Source organism: Aedes aegypti, chromosome 2 (genome assembly GCF_002204515.2).
Source record: "Aedes aegypti strain LVP_AGWG chromosome 2, AaegL5.0 Primary Assembly, whole genome shotgun sequence".
Taxonomy (NCBI): domain Eukaryota; kingdom Metazoa; phylum Arthropoda; class Insecta; order Diptera; family Culicidae; genus Aedes; species Aedes aegypti.
This window is the reverse complement of record NC_035108.1, coordinates 468,118,061-468,137,422: the sequence shown is the minus strand read 5'-3', so window position 1 is coordinate 468,137,422 and position 19,362 is coordinate 468,118,061. Positions and strand designations below refer to the sequence as shown.

At 41.5% G+C, this 19,362-nt stretch overlaps 1 protein-coding gene across 1 annotated transcript in view; it reads left to right on the top strand.

Moving 5' to 3' along the window:
- LOC110675253 (cadherin-related tumor suppressor) overlaps positions 1-16,446 on the top strand; it is a gene marked incomplete at its 5' end in the record, with an annotated part of 158,181 nt that extends 141,735 nt beyond the window's left edge. Inside the window, 2 exons of the mRNA XM_021839700.1 lie at positions 7,657-13,030; positions 13,096-16,446. Of these exons, the coding sequence (XP_021695392.1) occupies positions 7,657-13,030; positions 13,096-15,799 (8,078 nt within the window). The remainder of the gene's footprint in view (positions 1-7,656; positions 13,031-13,095) is intronic.
- Positions 16,447-19,362: the final 2,916 nt, after the last annotated feature.

Sequence of the window (19,362 nt, the reverse complement as noted above, 5' to 3'; positions counted from 1 at the left end):
AATTATTGGAAAACTCATCGAATAATATCTTGGATAATATTTTGTAGGAATCCTGTGGAAATGGCCGGATATGTAAAGACCAAATTATACTTTCTATGTGAAATTTCTTGGTGGAAATGCTGAATTAACTTTCCGAAAAATCCATGAAAACCAGCTGCAGTAATATACACTGGTTGAAATGCTGGAAACTCCCTAGAAAAATCTCTTTGAGAAATTGCTTAAGGAACTCGATTAGGAAACTTGAACCAATTTATTGAAGCATCCTTGCGGAGTTTTTGCAAGATTCCCTGGAAGATTCTTGGAGTAATTACTAATGGAACCAACTAAAAATTTACAGAAAAACGTCACGAAATAATCCCTGAAGGAATTTCCTTAGCCATTCCTGAAAGAATCTAGGAGGATTCTGGATGTGAACCCTGTGGAAATAGCTACAAGAATGGTTGAAAATCTGCATAGGAACTCCTGAATGATGAAAGATTCCTTGAAGGAAGTCCTGGTAGAAATCCAAAACGGGATTGTTACAGCAATACATATGAGAATTACTAGAGATATCCATGTTGCAATGCTGAAGGAATTGCTGAATGAATTTATTGAAGTATTTTACTGAGCATTCTTGGAAAAATCATCGAAAAAAATTGTGTAACAACCACTTGGAGGCTTGCCGGAGAAATTTTTGTAAGGAGCACGAGAGGTGTATTTCTAAAGTAAAGTCTGAAAAAATTTTAAAGGTATCGTAGGGGTTTTTACTCAAGTTTCTGAAGGTTTCTTTGTCGGAAAAATCTCTATTAGACAAAATAGCCTGTGAAATATTCTTTGAAAATGCCTTGGATAATAAACAGAAGGTTGAATTTCATTTATTTTTCTACAATTTAATTTGAAATTCTTCCATTGAATTTCCTAGGATTTTCTTCATGAAACCCGTTAGGAACTTTTTAAAGAGTAGCTTAGGATTTCCTTCAAAATTTGGGTTCAGAACTTTTTTAATGATACTTCCAGAAGTCATCCCAGAGATTATACCTGGGCTTGTAGAGGTTTTTTTTCATAAATTTCTGCAGAGATTCTTCCAGAAATCATCGAAGGAATTTATCCGGCATCGTCAAGGAGTTTTTTCATCAATTATTGGAAAAGTACTATGCCGCATGATAGAACTCCTGTAAGTATCTCTAAAGAAGTTGGGTCTTGGAAAAATCGTATGACCAATTACTGAAAAAATATTGGAAAACCCACCAAACGATACGATTGATGAAAATCTGAAAATTCCATGAGCATGCGCATTAGCATGATTGACCGCCCGCAGATGCTACTCCGTTATTGCAAGAACATCTGTACTTACACAGGGAACCAACAGACGCTACTCGGGATCAGTAGCATCCTCAATGTGTAAGTGCTGGTGCTCTCATTATTATAACAAACAATAACGGCGCCGGCTGCGTCCGAATGCAGGTCAATTTAAGGATGGGAGGGAAATGTTGACGCGTTACTTGCTTTATGGAAGCCAAGGAGTCCTCTGCACTTCCACAAGTAAACACAGGGAGTTTGGATATGGGGGAGGGATTCGTTTTGGTAAACGATAAATATATAATTTGAAATGAATGTGCCTAACCGGATTCGTGATATTACTCGATAAACGCATTGAACGCCGATCAAGTGTTCGTCACTCGCCCCATAGGAGCAAGCGACAAGATCAGAGAATCAAACACTACTAACGCGTTCTGCGACCCGCGACACTATTCCACCTTGCCACGCGAGCGGCGCGCAACACGATTGATCCTGCCCTCATCACCCGCCCCCGTAGGAGCAAGCGTCAAGGTCGAAAGATCAAACAGAACTCCTAAACAAGACAAAACAAACTCTGATGAAATTCTGAAAATTCCGTAGATAAACTCTTGAAGGAGCTCCATGAGGAACCTCTGTACTAGTGTATTGGGGTATCATTGAGGATTCCTGTCAGATAGATTGGATAATTTCTCAACTAATTACTAAAGGAATGGGGAAAACCAGGGGATCCTGGAAGGAATCCCTGTGGTAATTAAAAGTAACAAGAATTGCTAAACAAATTGCAAAGGAACTCCTGTAGTACGCTTTAAAGGATTTCTTGGAGGAAGTCCTGTTAGAATCCGTAAAGGGATTCTCGCAACAATGCTTGTAGAAACTACTAGAATTTGAACTACTGGAAGATTTCCTGAACAAATCTTGAAGAATGCTACTAAGCATTTTTGGAGAAATCGCTTGGAATAATTCTGAGTCTGAATCTGAAGTAAGTACTAAAAAAAAACCTGCAATTCTTCTTCCAGAAATCTGCGAAGGAATTCATGCAGAACTTGTGGAATACTGGCAAAATTTCTTTTACTCTTCCACGAAATGTTGAAGAAATTCCATTTTGAATACACTCAGATTACAAAGCTTTACAAAACATTTTTTCATTATCAGGGTGTCTACTCATTTCCAGAAATGAAATTCCCTGAGATTTCCAGGTTTTTCCAGGTTTAAAAAAACGATTTCAAATTTTGGAAATTCTCCAAAAAACAAATGATTGATGAATAGTTCATCTTACATGACTAAAAACTTATTTAAAAAAAGTGTTTCATAGCACTTAAACAAAATATACTCAAATTTACATAAAACATATAAGTATTTTTCATTTTATTAAACAAAAAAATTATTTTCATTTTTTTTTAACGTGTAAGCAACATTAGAAAAAAAAAACAATTAAAAACTTGGTAATTTTAAGTGATTTCCACTGAAAATAATTATTCTTTTCGAATGATCTGAAAGTGCCTTCAATCATCAAAATCAGATGAACAAAATAGTCTATTCGATACACCCAATTTCTTTAGAGAACATTTTGTTTTTTTTTTTTCCAAAATAGATACCTCTCGTCTGAAAAAAACAAAACAAAAAGATTATTGTGCTTATTCTGCGCGGCGTGTGAGGTGAGACGAGTCGAATGAGGTGATAATTGTCGACTCGCTCCCATTTGATTAACATTAGTCGTCTCACGTCACTCGCGGCGAGAGCGACTCGTCTCGACTCACACACCGCGCAGGATAGGCACATATAAATATATATAAAAAAAAAACAATATAAACCACGTAATGAAATTTTGGTTCCTCATTTGAACAGACATTTCTATAAGAATAATTCTAAGACTTTTCGGAGTCCCTTGACATTACGACAAGTACCGAAAAGCTTAACATTACATATAATTTGCAATTGTATTAGATGGACAAATTGATGTGAAGATTTGCGAAAAAGTTACACGTCTTCTCGGTGAGAATCGAACTCACGACTCCCCGATCTCTAGTTGGGGCGCGTTACCACTACGCCATGAGAGGACTCATGAACGCAGAAGTTAACCTGAATTCTATTTCAGCTCAATAATCACGTGGTCCTTTTTCGCAAAGTGCACCTCTTTCGTTGTGTTTGGATGGGCATCTAATTCTTCCGAAAGAGGTGCACTTTGCGAAAAAGGACCACGTGATTATTGAGCTGAAATCGAATTCAGGTTAACTTCTGCGTTCATGAGTCCTCCATGGCGTAGTGGTAACGCGCCCCAACTAGAGATCGGGGAGTCGTGAGTTCGATTCTCACCGAGAAGACGTGTAACTTTTTCGCAAATCTTCACATCAATTTGTCCATCTAATCCTATTGCAAATTATATGTAATGTTAAGCTTTTCGGTAGTTGTTAAACTTCCACTCGGCTGGATAGCCGTAAACCAAGATTCATAATTAAAAAACAAGTATTACGACAAGTATTACTGCTCGTTGTACCGCGGATTTCTTTCACATGTTACTCCAACGATCTCTTCAGGAGTTTGTTTTGTGATTTTTCAAGAACTTTATAAGAAATTCTTCCAAGGATTTAGTTTTTGATACCTTCAAGAATTCAATCTGGAGTTTTTCTAAGGATAACCATAGAAACTACTTCGGTGATTCCATAAGGAATCCCTTCAAAGACCTTTGGAGACATTTTCAAAGGAAGTCTCATGTTCTCAAGATATATCCATTGATTTCCCTAGAACTTTCTTCGACATTCCCGTTTAGAGCATCTTCAAAATTCAAAATTCGTTTTTTGAATTTTTTTCATGTATTTTTTTTTTAATTTTTCAAAGAAATCTAAAAAAATCTAGTCGTTTTTCTAGAAATGTCTCCAGGCAGATGTCATGGATTTAGAAGAATATGTTGAGAAAAATCCGCGTGAAATTCCTAAGAAAATTTCTGTGTGAGTTCTAATATGCCTTGATGAATTCCTGGATCTCTGAAAAAACTCCTACATTATTGATGAAGTTCTTCTTAGGATTTTCTTAACAAAATGTTAATAAAACTGGAAAAAACCTCGAATCGCTGAATATTGCCCTAGAAGATTTGTTAAAGAAAATCAAAGAGACTGAAGAAATCTAAACATGAACAATTAGAAAAATACATAAGTTAGAATAGCTAACTTATGTGGAACCTTCAATGAAGTTTTGAAGAATTCACGGAGTATGGAAATATTATTTGAAAAATTATTAGATAAAAGTTTGAACCGCCGCAACAACAATTTGATAAAATGCTGGAGATATTCTGAGAGAAATTTCTGGAGAAACGTAATGAGGAATTCCAGGTCAAACTTTTTGAGGAATTCTTGAAAAAGTTCATAAAAGATTTCATCGGAATAAGGCCTGAGGAAATTTTCGGAGCCATTTCTGAAAGTAACCATGGATGATTTTTTTATAGAATCCATGTGAAAAATGAAAAAAAAAACGACTTAAGAATTATTGTAGGATTTCTTGCAAAAATATCGAAACTATGGAATGAACCTTTGTGCAAATAAGGAATATGTGGTGAATCTCCTATAACTAGTAACTGGAAAAATCGGTGAATCAGTGGGAAAACATTTGGAGGAAATTGTAGAATAATCGCAGTCATTTTTTTTCAGAGTATGATTTTCTATGATTTCTTTGACAAAATTTGTGAAGGAATTCATTTAAGCACCCCTTGAAAAATTGCTGGCTGCATCCCTAGACGCTCATAATGGTATTTCAGAAAGAATCACTATCTGAAGCATTCCTTGAAATTTCTTCCAGAACTTGTGGAATAGTCGAAAAACATGTTTGTAAATAAATTTCGAATGTTTTCCACCATGTTTCATATGCTCATGAACGACACCCTACTATAAATGGGAACTGTACTTGCCTTTTATGTTGGACAAATAAAATCGTTATTGAAAAATAAGGACTTAATATTTCTAGTAGCGTCTTGATAGCGGCGCAGCCGAAAATTTTTATGATTGAAAATCACGAAAAGGGCATATTCTATCTTGTATTACAGATGCAAAACAATTTCCCTGATTATAGCCGAAATTCCCTGAGAATTCCAGGTTTTTTCCAGGATGAATACAATTCCCTGAGAATTCCAGGTTTTCCAGGTTTTTCCCGGTAGTAGACATCCTGATTATTATCCACGATTTTTTTTTGAAAATTTTTCCAAGATTCCACGCAGAAATTTCCAAAGGATTTTTTACAGGTGTTCCTGAAGGATTCTGATCCAGTGTCCTACCGGAATAACTCCGAATCAGTGAACATTTCTCGAAATACTGTACATCCATATAACTAAATTCGTGCTATCATGAAGGCAACCCGTCAAGAAGTGGCTAAATGGCATCAAGTGAAACTTTTCTCCATTTGCTGGACAACTGCGGATTAATTTGATTGGAGTTTTTTTTTCCATGAAAAAAAAAATGAAGAAGTTGTGGTACGGAAGGAATGGATATCAAAATCTAAAATAAGACCTGCTACTAGCCCTGCTGATAATTTTCAGCTAGTTTCTAAAGAATTCCTCCAGTAAATTCTCTGCCGACTCCACAGAAACTATATAGACATTTTCCAAACTTTTTTTGAGAGCATTGCCAAGAATTCTCAAATCAATTTCTTCGACAATTAACTCAGGATGCAGGATTTGCACAAATTATTTCTGCAGCAATATTTTCACAAGATTCTTTAAGAACTTCTCTTAGATTTTTTCCAGTGTTGTTCCTGGATATTTACAGGAATATCTTTACAGTGATTTCACCCAATTACCTTTTTTCAGAGTCTGCTGCAAAGAATCTTTCAGATTTTTTAATAATATTTTTAACTATGCCTCCTTGCACTTCTACACTTAATATTCCAGAAATTATACCAACGTTTCCACGAGTAGTCCCCTGATAGATTTATGCAATAACTCTTCCAGGATTCATTCTTGTAATCCTCAATGGAATCAAATTCCGTGAGTTTCTGCTCGATTTGCCTGACCTTTGGAATGACCATTCAACACTTTTTTGATTCACTATAGCTTTTAAAGCTTTTAAACATTTTTTTTAAGCTAACAAGGCAAACAAAATATTGCAAATATTTCAGGGGACATGTCTAAAGAAATTCACTGACTCCCCTAAAACAAATAAAAAAACAACAATATAAAACGAGCTCACCAACCAATTCAAAAATATATCAATATCATGCATATAAATTCCATTTTCATGATCCATATTCCGATAAATCAAATCTTGTATTTCCAAGTTTGTATGTCTTACTGTCTATATTATTTTGAAATATGTTACTTTTCAAAATGATAAACGGTAAAATTTTCGTATGTAGACAATGGACCAACACGCCGACCCGCATACGCCTATGACGTTCCCGTTTCGATCACCTCATCTCGCCTGTATTCGTGTGCCTCCGTACGCGTACCGGTAACTGGAAAGATTTTATGACCTCGGGCTATAAATACTTCATCTGCATAAAGTTTAAAATTTATAAAAATGATATCAGTGCGCTCTGCCTCGGACTCCGGAGGAATGTGCGTTTCCCGTCGTTTGCAGGCAACAACGTGCAATCAGCGTGCGATTCATGAGGGGAAAATAAAAGCAACTCAAAACACTTGTTATGTGGGGCCGCGGCAGAACACCTCAATATTCTGGATGGCGGCAACTCGCCGAGATTAAGATAATCTCTGCAACCTCGTAACGTTTAGAGACTCGATCGTTCGAAGTCCTTGCTTTTGGCATTGCAAAGTGTTGATAAATTGTACCAAATGAGGATGCAGGCTGATTGTTTCTGTCTCCCTCTGTCGAATCTATACCAGCAGCTGGCCAGAGGGAGCAATTTTTCTCACGGACTCAATGCGAACAGTTTGCGGTGGTCATTGTGTACGGCAACGAACAAAGACATGCAGAACCACTCACTATACGAAGCGGGCTTAATCGCACCGAGATTGGTATCAGTCAGCGAAACAAAAGCTTACCATATTGAATTGTCATTATCAATCACGCGTTCACCGTTCAGTCGCTCCAGGAAGTCTTTTCTTCTCTATCTGTTCGTGCCATATTCTTCACATATAGGAGGTACCCTCGTCTCTGTCTGGGCATACATGAGGTTACTGCACTACACTACATTTTTCGCATCGTTCCTATACAAGATGCTTTATTAGGAAGATCGGCTCTCAACTGGAGTACCAATGGCTGAACAGCCCATTTGAATATGGATACAATACTAACGACAAAAACTTGTTCCCGTTTCTGACGATTGTTCTATAAATCAGTGCTCCCGATCCAGTTACTTCCATTAAAATGCTTCTAGTTGATCAAAGTTCAAAAGTTCATCTCGATCAATAACATATTTCTTTCCGTTTTTTTACAGGATCCCCTCCGCTTACTGGAACAGGCACTGTTCGCGTTATCGTACAAGATATGAACGATCATAGCCCGGAGTTTGAACGCCAGAGTTACCATGCTACCGTTTCGGAGAATCTTCCGCCCGGTACCAAAGTCCTTCGTCCACAAGCCAGCGACAAAGACACCGGATTGAACGCCAAAATCCGATACACCCTATTGGGAGAACACTCGAAGCGATTCGTCGTAGATCAAGACTCGGGAGAGATTTCCACTGCCAGCACCCTCGATCGCGAAGAGATCCCACAGTACCATTTCACCTTGATGGCCCAGGACAGCTCAACCACAGAACCACGGGCAACTGTCGTCAATCTCACCATCACCGTATCCGACATGAACGACAACAGTCCAGCATTTGATTCTGCTAGCTTCCATGTCAACATTCCCGATCGTATCAAGCGCAATCAGTTTGTGTTTGGCGCCAAAGCCATCGATCTGGACGAAGGCATCAACTCCCGTATTTCCTACTCGATCAGCGGAGCGGATACGAACAAGTTCCGCATCAATGAAAACACCGGAGTCATCGAGGCATCCGTCGAACTGTCCCTCCCGGGACAGAACGCCGATCGAGTTTTCAGTCTCATCATTGAAGCTCGCGATCAAGGCTACGATCAAAAATCAACGAAAGCTGAACTGACCATCGCGTTGAAATCTGCTCACCTGTTTCCAGTTTTCTCGTACTTGTCGGAAACTCAGTTCATTCTACCGGAAGATATCGCTGATGGTAAAGTAGTGACTAAAATATCCGCCACATCACCCAAAAAGGGTCCCGCAGGAAACATCAGATATGCTATTGCCGGTGGAAACATCGGCGATGCTCTGAGGATCGATCCCAACACGGGCGAGGTAGCGGTCAACAAGGGTGGACTCGATTACGAAACCAACCAACAATACGAAGTATGGATCGAAGCGGCTGATTCAGACAGGCCCAGTCTACGAAGCGTAATGCAACTGGTTATCAACGTTACCGACGCGAACGACAATGCTCCGGAGATGGAAAAGCAGGTCTACACGGCTGAAGTCATGGAGGAAGAATCACCCGGGTCATTTGTAATAAAAGTACAAGCCACAGATGCGGACACTGAAGAGAACGGACAACTAACGTATAGTTTGAAGGATGATTTCGATAGCTTCGAAATCAACAGCGATACTGGTGAGATCTACACGACAACGAGACTAGATCGGGAGGATATTCCACGCTACGTGCTCATTGTGGAAGCAGTCGATCAAGGCGTGCCCCAACTCACGGGAAGCGCTACTGTTCTGGTCAACGTGCTAGACAAAAATGATAATCCGCCGAAATTCACTCGTCTATTCAGTGTCAACGTGACAGAGAACGCCGAAATCGGAATATTTGTCATCAAGATCACCTCTTCCGATTCGGACATTGGAATCAACGCAAATGCAACGTACATTTTCACGGAAAACATCGGCAATAAATTTATGATTGACTCCACAACCGGAAACGTTACTGTAGCTGGACATCTTGATCGTGAACAGCAAGACGAATACATACTCAAAGTTGCTGCCGTAGATGGAGCTTGGAGAGCCGAAACACCGCTCACAATCACCATCCAAGATCAGAACGATAATGCTCCCGAGTTTGAGCACAGTTACTACAGCTTCAACTTCCCCGAGCTTCAAAAACCTGTAACTTTCGTCGGCCAAGTAATAGCCACCGATCGCGACAAGCATGGTCCCAACTCAGTGATATCCTACTCGCTTCAACAACCATCGGACATGTTCTCAATCGACCCCGCCACCGGAGAAATCTTCAGCAAACGAACCATCCACTACAAACACACTCAGCTGGAATCTTCCCCGGAGAACATGTTCAGTTTAACCGTTCTCGCCACCGACAACGGCAAGCCACCGATGTACTCGGAATGCCTCATCAACATCAATGTGGTCGATGCCAACAACAATCCTCCGGTGTTCGTACAACGTGAGTACCTCTCACCGGCACCAGAGGGCGCCATTGTTGGACAGAAGATAGTCCAGCTAGTCGCACGTGACGAACTTGACTTTGGAGTCAACGCCGAAATTGAATACGTTGTCACCGGGGGTAATGGAACCAGCAACTTTGTTGTCAACAAAAACGATGGATGGATCATTGTGAGCAGTACACTGACCGAGAGTCCTGGCAGGGTTTACACTCTAAACGTACGCGCTGTGGACAAGGGTGTTCCTCCTCAGCAAGATGAAGTTGTGGTGACGATCATCATCACCGGCCTGAACAAATTTGCTCCGGTGTTCCAAAGTCCGTCGTATCAGGTGATTGTACCGGAAAGTGAGCCCATCGGATCTACGATCTTGACTGTAAGTGCTCCGGATAACGATGACGGCCCGAATGGAATGGTACGCTATGCCATCACCGGAGGGAATGAGCGAAAGGAGTTCGCCGTCGATAGTGCTTCCGGTGCCATCACTATCCTTCAACCGCTGGATTACGATCTTATCCAAATCTACCAACTGAACATTACGGCGGAAGATTTGGGTTTCAAACCGAAAAAATCCATGGCCATGATCACGGTAACGCTAACCGACATCAACGACAATGCTCCAACGTTCAACCAAACCGAGTATGATGCCTTCCTTCCGGAAAATTCCCCACCGAAGACGTTCGTCTACAAAGCGGTTGCCCATGATCGCGATTCGCCCAAAAACGCCATCATCCATTACTCGATCATTGGCGGAACGGGACGAGATTTGTTCTCGATCGAAACCGTCACGGGAATTATCAGATCTAAAGCCACTTTCGATTACGAAGAACACAACCGTTATACGCTGGAAGTTATGGCTATGAACCCCGATTCACCAATGAAGAATAAAACGAAAGTGATCGTACATATAACGGGGGTGAACGAATTCTATCCCAAATTCATTCAACCAGTGTTTCACTTTGATGTATCTGAATCCGCCGAAGTCGGATCGAACGTGGGCATCATTCAGGCTACGGACAAAGACGCTGGAGAAGACGGAAAGGTGTACTACTTGTTGGTAGGATCGAGTAACGATAAAGGATTTAGCATTCACCCGGAAACTGGAGTGATGGTCGTCTCAAGGAACCTAGATCGCGAAACACAATCGCGTGTTGTGCTTACGGTATTGGCTAAGAACTTTGGAGGAATACGAGGCAATGACACCGACGAAGCTCAGGTTATCATATCCATTCAGGATGGGAATGACCCACCGGAATTTCTACTCGATTTTTACGAGGCTAATGTTTCGGAAGGCGCTCAAGTTGGAACGCGAATCATCACAGTAAAAGCCGTTGACAAAGATGTACGGCCGCAGAATAACCAGTTCAGTTACTCGATCATCGGAGGTAACAATGATCACTCCTTCAAAATTGATCCTCAAACAGGTCAGATTGAAACATCCCGAATGCTTGATCGTGAGACCATACCAATCCACAAGTTAATTCTTGGAGCTATTGATACAGGATCACCACCACAGACGGGAACCACGACGGTTAAGATTACCGTAACCGATATCAATGACAACGGACCGACGTTCGATACTAAGGACACTGTTGGAACAGTGCTAGAAAATGAACCTCCACACACAGTGATCATGACGCTTGCAGCGAGTGATCCCGATCTACCACCAAATGGAGCACCCTTCACCTACAACTTGGTCGGAGGACGGCATACATCACTGGTCACACTTGAAAAGCATTCCGGAGTTCTGAAGACATCGCGGAGCATTGATCGCGAAACGACGCCACAGCTTGAGTTACTCGTTGAAGTAGAAGATAATGGTTCACCCAAAATGAGAACTCAACATACAATTACTGTGAACGTTTTGGATCAAAATGATAGTCCATCGACTCCAAGGATTGTGCATGTTCTGGTTTATGTGTTCAACAACCAAATCAACGGAGACATTGCCAACGTACATCCAAACGATCCAGACACAACAGGAGATTATCGATGTAAAATTTTGAGTGATCTCAACAAAAATCCAATAACAACTTTCACCATAAGCTCAGGGTGTAAACTCAGGCCAACCTCGGCGTCACTTCCTAGCAATGGGCATAGTTTCCTGGTGTCCGGGAATGATGGAAGACACGCGGATGTTGTGTCCACCGTTAGCGTAGAGTTCCTTCGATTGGACAATGTCACTGTGGAAAACTCGATCACCATTCGAATAGAAAACATGACCAGCAGCCGATTCTTGGCTAACTATTACAGGAACTTCATAGACATTCTCAAATCCTCGATCGAAAACTCCGATGAACTGATCGTTTACAGCTTGCTTGATGTCGAAAAAGCAACAGATATTTCAGTTGCCGTGTCGAACAGCAACAAGGGATTCCGATCGAAGAAATACATGAGCGAGCGATTTAGTAAGAAGCAGGACGCGATCAATCTCCTACTACAGAGCTCCAAGATCACAATAGACTTCATACCGTGTGATACAAACACTTGCGACAACGGTGGCATTTGCTACGAGAAAATCAACGTCTACGAGGATGTTCAAATCACGGACAGTCAGTCGTTGATCTTCACATCGCCCTTGGTGAAACACGACTTCAGATGTAAGTGTTCCGATGGTTACACGGGCCAGAAATGCGACAAGCGACAGGATCCTTGCTCACCGAATCCATGTCAAGCTGGAGGGCAATGCCGACGACAGGGCTACGATTTCCAATGCTCGTGTCCTCCCAATCGAGAAGGCAAATTCTGTCAATTGGAACGCGGAGATATCTGCTCAAGTAGTCCCTGTAAAAACGGTGGTTCATGTCGGGAGAGCTCGGATGGGTCATCGTTTTTCTGCCTTTGTCGGCCAGGCTATAGAGGAAATCAGTGTGAAGCCGTTGCCGATTCATGCCGGCCCAATCCATGCCTGCATGGTGGATTATGTGTGAGCTTGAAGCCGGGCTACAAGTGCAGCTGCGTAGATGGACGATACGGAAGGCATTGCGAAAAGTCAACTTTCGGATTCAAGGAACTATCGTACATGGCGTTTCCTGCGCTGGACTCGGCTACAAATGACATTTCGGTGATCTTTGCTACGACCAAACCGGACGCTCTTTTAATCTACAATTACGGCATTCAAAGCGGCGGTCGATCAGACTTTGTCGCAATGGAAATCGTCAGCGGACGAGCGGTGTTCTCTTTCGGAGGTGCACGAACGGCCATCACTTCGCTGGTTGTGGGTCAAGGAGCTTCTAGCGGGAATAATATATCCAACGGAAAGTGGCATAAGATCACGGCGACGAGGAATGGACGAGTCATGTCCCTGAGCGTTTCCAAATGCTCAGAAAACGGTGACTTCTGCGAAGATTGTAGACCTGGAGATTCAACGTGCTACGCGGACGACACCGGTCCCACTGGGTAAGATCATTTGAAATACGCAGTTAGATATGATTTCGATTGTTAACTTACATTTACATTTTCAGAACGCTAAACTTCAACAAACATTCCCTGTTGGTGGGAGGACTTGCATCAGCGGATCCCGTTTTGGAACGACCCGGCCAGGTTCACTCCGATGATCTTGTGGGTTGCGTGCATAGTGTTTCAATCAACGGCAGAGCGCTAAATCTGAGCGCTCCCATCAAGTCATTTGGCGTCGAATCTACGTGTAGACGAAGCAGTAATGGAGGACCATGCAGTCTCGGACTACCCGATGATCCGGCCCATCCTCTGTGCGGTCCGTTTGGACAATGCATGGATCGCTGGCACACGGCCATGTGCCGTTGCGGTGGAACCATTCTTTCGCCGGACTGCTCGAATTCTCTGGAGCACTATTCGATTGCGGATGGTGGATTCATAGAGTTTGAAATATCTGAAAAGCACAAACGAATGCAGTTGCTGGAGAACATCTACAGTGGGAAAAATATCTGGAGTTACGATGTAACGCGGAACAAACGCTATTCGATTAAAACGGAAAACATTTCCAGTTTGACCATAGCTGAGGATCCTCCGAAGTACATGAGTATTCTGTTCAAGACCAACAAACCGAATGGCCTGTTGATTTACGCTGCCACCAATAAACATTACACATCAATAGAACTGAAGAATGGTAAAATCTTCTACAACTCACATCAAGCTTCATATGTGAACATAACGGCGTCGACTCCGGAGAATTTAGCCGATGGAAACTGGCACAACGTAACGCTTCATGCTCATAACCGTATACTGCAGTTGATAGTCGACGGTAGGAACGTTATTGAAGATCTTGATTCGGCCGGAGTTCACGACTTCCTAGACCCTTATCTGACTGTTCTGTCCATTGGAAATGTCCGAAGAGAACTATTTGCAAATGATGCCATGCCCACATACTTCCAAGGCTGTCTGGCTAACTTTACCATCAACAGTGAAATTCAGCCATTCAACGGATCAGGCAGCATTTTCAGGAAAGTAGTTCACCGAGGAAACGTCATTCCGGGCTGTTTGCTAGCTGGGTTGGGAGCGGCACAGGTTACGGATCCACTAAGCATTGGAGTTACGCTTGTGATCATATTCTTCATTGTGTTGTTGGTAGCAATCTTGCTGTCATTCTTAGTGTTCCGTTTGCGGAAGCAGTACAAGGAGAAAAGTGGAGGCCTTGGCGGTCCCTCGGCCATCCATTCCAAGCAAAACGGAGGTTCGACTCTTTTAAGCACGTCTCAGTTGGTATCGTCGGGCAATCATAGCGACATCGGAAGAGGTCTACACGTCAACGATTTGTCGGTTGTGGGATATCATTCCGATAACAACGAGATGTTACGAGGAGTGGGAGGTCATCATCTGGTTGGACCCGAATTGATCTCTAAGAAATACAAAGAACGAGATATTACTAACAGTGAACCTCAGAGACCACAGCGTCCGGATATAATTGAGCGAGAGGTAGTTAGCAAGAGCCCACCCTTGAGGGAAGATCATCATCCTCCGCTACCACCCCCAAGTCAGTCACATCATCCACACGATCACACAAACCCTGTAGATCTTGGCTCCGAATATCCTGAGCACTACGACTTGGAAAACGCCAGCTCGATTGCTCCATCAGACATTGATATAGTTTATCACTACAAGGGATATCGTGAAGCTGGCGGAGTACGTAAGTACAAGGCAACTCCACCTCCAGTAGCGACCTACACCCATCACAAGCATCAGACTTCGGCTCAACAGCAGCATCGCCATTCGCCACATCACGCTGGTCCGTATGCCCCAAGAGTTCCACCGCAGGCTAGCCAACCACCGCCATCAAATACTCCTCGTCCACATCAAACAACACCACTAGCACGACTATCACCCAGTTCGGAACTCAGTTCCCAGCAACCCAGAATCCTCACCTTACATGACATCTCAGGGAAACCGCTACAGAGTGCCCTCTTAGCCACCACTTCCAGCTCTGGTGGAGTTGGAAAGGATGCTCTGCACAGCAACAGCGAACGAAGCCTCAACAGTCCGGTGATGAGTCAACTGTCTGGACAGAGCTCCAGTGCTAGCCGGAAAAATCCTGGTGTGCCTCAGCAACCTCAGAACGTCAATTCTGTGGTTCCAGGACCCATGGGTCTTACGGCTGAGGAGATTGAAAGGCTCAACTCACGTCCGCGGACATCCAGCTTGGTGTCAACGCTCGACGCCGTTTCCAGTAGCAGTGAAGCTCCACGAGTGCCAGCTCCTCATCTAACCCATATGCATCACTCACCGGCAGTCGATGCTCACAGTTCGACGTCTACCGATGAGTCCGGTAACGATAGTTTTACCTGCTCGGAAATCGAGTACGACAATAATAGCATCAATGGTGACAAATACACCAAGAACCGAGACGACACCAACCGTCGAGTGGTGAACGATAACAACAACAGCAACAAACCACCACACCTACCACCGTCATCTTACGATGGATTCGACTCTTCCTTCCGAGGTTCGCTGAGTACGCTCGTGGCGTCCGACGATGACCTCTCCAGCCACATGGTGGGAATGTACCGGCAACCGAACGGAGCATCACCATCAGCCACGGGTTGGGACTACCTTCTGAACTGGGGACCCAACTTTGAAAGCCTGATGGGGGTGTTCAAGGATATTGCCGAACTACCCGACACGGTCAACGGAAGAGTTCCCAGCTCTCTGCGAATACCAGCTGGAGTACAGAAACCATCGGAAGAATACGTGTAGCGCACTGTAGACTTCTTATCACACGAATAACGATTTAAATAACGTGTAAATACTAGCGACAACTGAATTTTAATTGGTACCTTCTGAGTATGCCGAATGGGAAGAAAGGAAGACGTGGAAAGAAGTGCAAACCAACACTTTCCACACTCTCATTGTGTGCAAATTTTTGCATTGCCTTGTATCAAGGTACGACCTCGAGTTCCATGTATACATAAGCAGTAGGAAGAAATCGCTGGAGAAAGATGAAGTGTAAGATAGAGAACAGCAAGCTTAATAGTAATAACGCCATCTACTGAAAACATTTGTACGTATAGGCAAACTGAAAAGTCCTCCAAATGTGCATTTATTACCATGACACCAGGCGTGTGAGTTTAAGCGTCCCCTTTTCGGCCCATCGTTCCATTGGAAATTGAGCGGGCTCGAGCGGGGGTTTCGATTTAACTAGAAAACTGAATCAGTGCTATGTTTTATAATAGAAGTTGTACACATAATAAGATATTCGCAACGTTTTAAACTGTAAATAGGCAATTTTAGCTAAACAAAAAAGAGAAAGAAGAAGAATCATCGTAAACTATCTTGCCATATGCTTTTTCGAGTTAACGGAAACTCTTTTAACAATTTCGTCGCTAGGAGTATAGATTAACATTCTATTGAAGCAATAACTTTATTCGTAAATGAATGACTTCCAAATGAGACTGTTTAAATTGCGTAATCTAGAGCTGTAGAGTACTAGCCATGTAAATTTTAAAACAGTAGAACATTCTAAATTATAACAGTGAAATTACAATTCGAAAACTATATGTACAAACAACGGTTCATTCTATTTGGCAATAACGAAATATCTGTAAATAGTCTAGTAACAAAACCACTCCAATTGAATCTAGTGAAATGAATTTCTGTAAAATTTCAAACAAAACAGGAAATAAATGTTAATTATGAAATAAAACCGTCATCGGTTACTAATGATGACATGTCCACGTGGGCTTACGTAACGATCAACGTCGAGACACCAATCGATTACCAATTAACCCTTTCAGAACGACTTTATCGAAAGACGGCAGTAATACGAAATTTGTTTTTTTTTTCGTTTATATTTGTCAAATAACATAATAAGGCTTAAATTAAAATCCCGAGACGAACCTTGAAATTTTAAATGGCCACAACTCGGAGACTAGTAGATCAATTTATTTGAAAAAAATAATGGTGAATAGCATGCTTTGATACCTCTGTAAGTCGATACCTCTCTAACTCGATGTTCCCTAACTTGATGCTATCTGTTTAAATTTCCCATGTGAGTTTAGCTCTCTAACTCTATATTTTCATGGAAAGTTCCAAATGTCCTCCAATTGTTAATAAATTTAATGAATTTGAATTTAATTGATAGTAAAATTAAGGTTCACTGTCCATTTCCGGGTGATAACATTTTCAATTTTTGCAGGCCGTTAAAAAAGTGTCACGTAGGTAAATGGTAAAATTATATTATTTTCCACGCTAAAATTACTATCTTGAATGTATTTTGTTAAAATAATGAAAAGTTCTAAATTTGAAAAATGTGTTCCGTATTTCAATGCCTCCCTAACTCGATAGTCCCTTCAATATCAAGTTAAGGAGAGTTGACTGTATCTGGCTTTGAGATATCTTGTAACGCTAATGTTGTGCACACAACGTACAGCAGTTTAAGCGCCGCTCCCGGGTTAGGGTGACTGTTGACGCTTTTCACAGGTCCGGCTATGAGACTCTGTCCAAGGGTGAGTGATTGAGAATTCATCCGCTAGGTGGCGCTAGTGGAAAATTTTCTTCATCTGTATCTCAAGATCATTACCAGTTAGAAGGTTGGTGTCTTCGGCAAAGCCATTCAGGCTATCGACAATCAAAGATCTGATTGAGAATGTTTCCGCTAGGTAGCGCTAGTGACAAACTTACTTCAACTGTCTGTATCTCAAGATCCTTAATAGTTGGAAGGTTAGTGTCTTCGGCGAAACTGTTCAGCAGATCAAAGGCTATCTGGCGATGAAGAGACTGATTGGAAATTCATCCGCTAAATGGCGCTAGATCTGAGAATTTATCCGCTAGGTGGCGCTAATAACAAATTGTCTTCAATTTTATGTATCTTAAGATCCTTATCAGCTAGAAGGTTGGTGTCTTCGGCAGATGAAGGGCTATCTGGAGATCTGATTAGGAATTCAGGGTGCACGACGTTAGGCACAAATACGTTAGGCATAAGAACGTTAGGCATAAGTACGATAGGCATAAATACGATAGGCACAATAGACGTTTGGCATAATAGATGTTTGGCATAATGGACATTAGGCATAATGGACGATAGGCATAATTCCCCTAATAAAAAAATGAAACTGTTTGTGTGAAAAGTGAGCCGACTTTTTTGGTAATAAACGTGCTTATGTATCATGCACAAATAGGAGTGCAAAATGGCCACTTTGGCATAGCAAACATTTGGTTGACCGTTATCACTCCTAGAATACTAAGCTAAGAGCTTGAGTTGGGGCGAGATTATCCCTTCTTTAAATTGAAGGCTGTTCATTATAGTTATACTGCCGTGAATCGCAAGTCAGTTCCATCTGCATTTTCGTCAAAATTAAGTTGAGTTCAGTTTTCAACATCTGTCCTAATGCTCTTTCAGTTGCACTAATGAAATAGGTAATATGATTTGTTTGGATAAATTAGGAAAAAACAGCAAGTCAAATTGTCCCATAATGAAAAGTAACCGCATATCAGTCCCACTACAGACTTTCGCACCATGGAACACAAAAATGTAACTTGTTTTGATGATATTTATATTTTTCTCGGAAAGATATCGTAGTGAAAAGCAAGTTGTGAAAGTTTCATAAGGATTGGAACATGTTCCAATCCTCTGGAAATTTTTGAATTTTCGTATGGAAAACGAGTTTGAAAACTTCACAACCCATTTTTTCAATGCCTACTTTTTACAGATGGGACTGACTTACGATTCACGGCAGTATACTGTCGAGAAAATTGTTGGAGTTAGTGCTGCTAATGTTTTAATCAGAAATCTTTTCTTCTTTATAATTGAACTGTACTTTCGAGACATACTTTTTCAAAAATTAATGTTATTATTGCTCTTAATACTTCCATCATACATTTTCCCTTTTTTGAATCATAGGCTATTCTTTATACTTATACGCAGTGGCGTAGCTAGGGTTGATGGGGCCCGGTGCGGAGTTCGATTTAAGGGCCCTCAAAATTAACACCGCTTAAATATAAGACGCTAAACATTGAACAAATAGCTTTTGAAGAATTAAGACTAAAGTTATGGAACTTATGGTGGTATATTGATACGATGTTGTAGTAGTTTAGTGGCAAACATGTTAATTAATGAGCCTACAGTTCTTCTTTTTTTAATTCTTGTTCAGAAACACATTGGTTCTCTGAAAATTATCGAAAGAACTTCCAGTGAATTGAAAAGGAAGTGAAAATATTAGCTGGCGAAGTAGTGCTGGAAAGCAATGAGTCATTACACAGGGTGTCTACTACCTGGAAAAACCTGGAATTATCAGGGAATTTTATTCAACTTAGAAAAACCT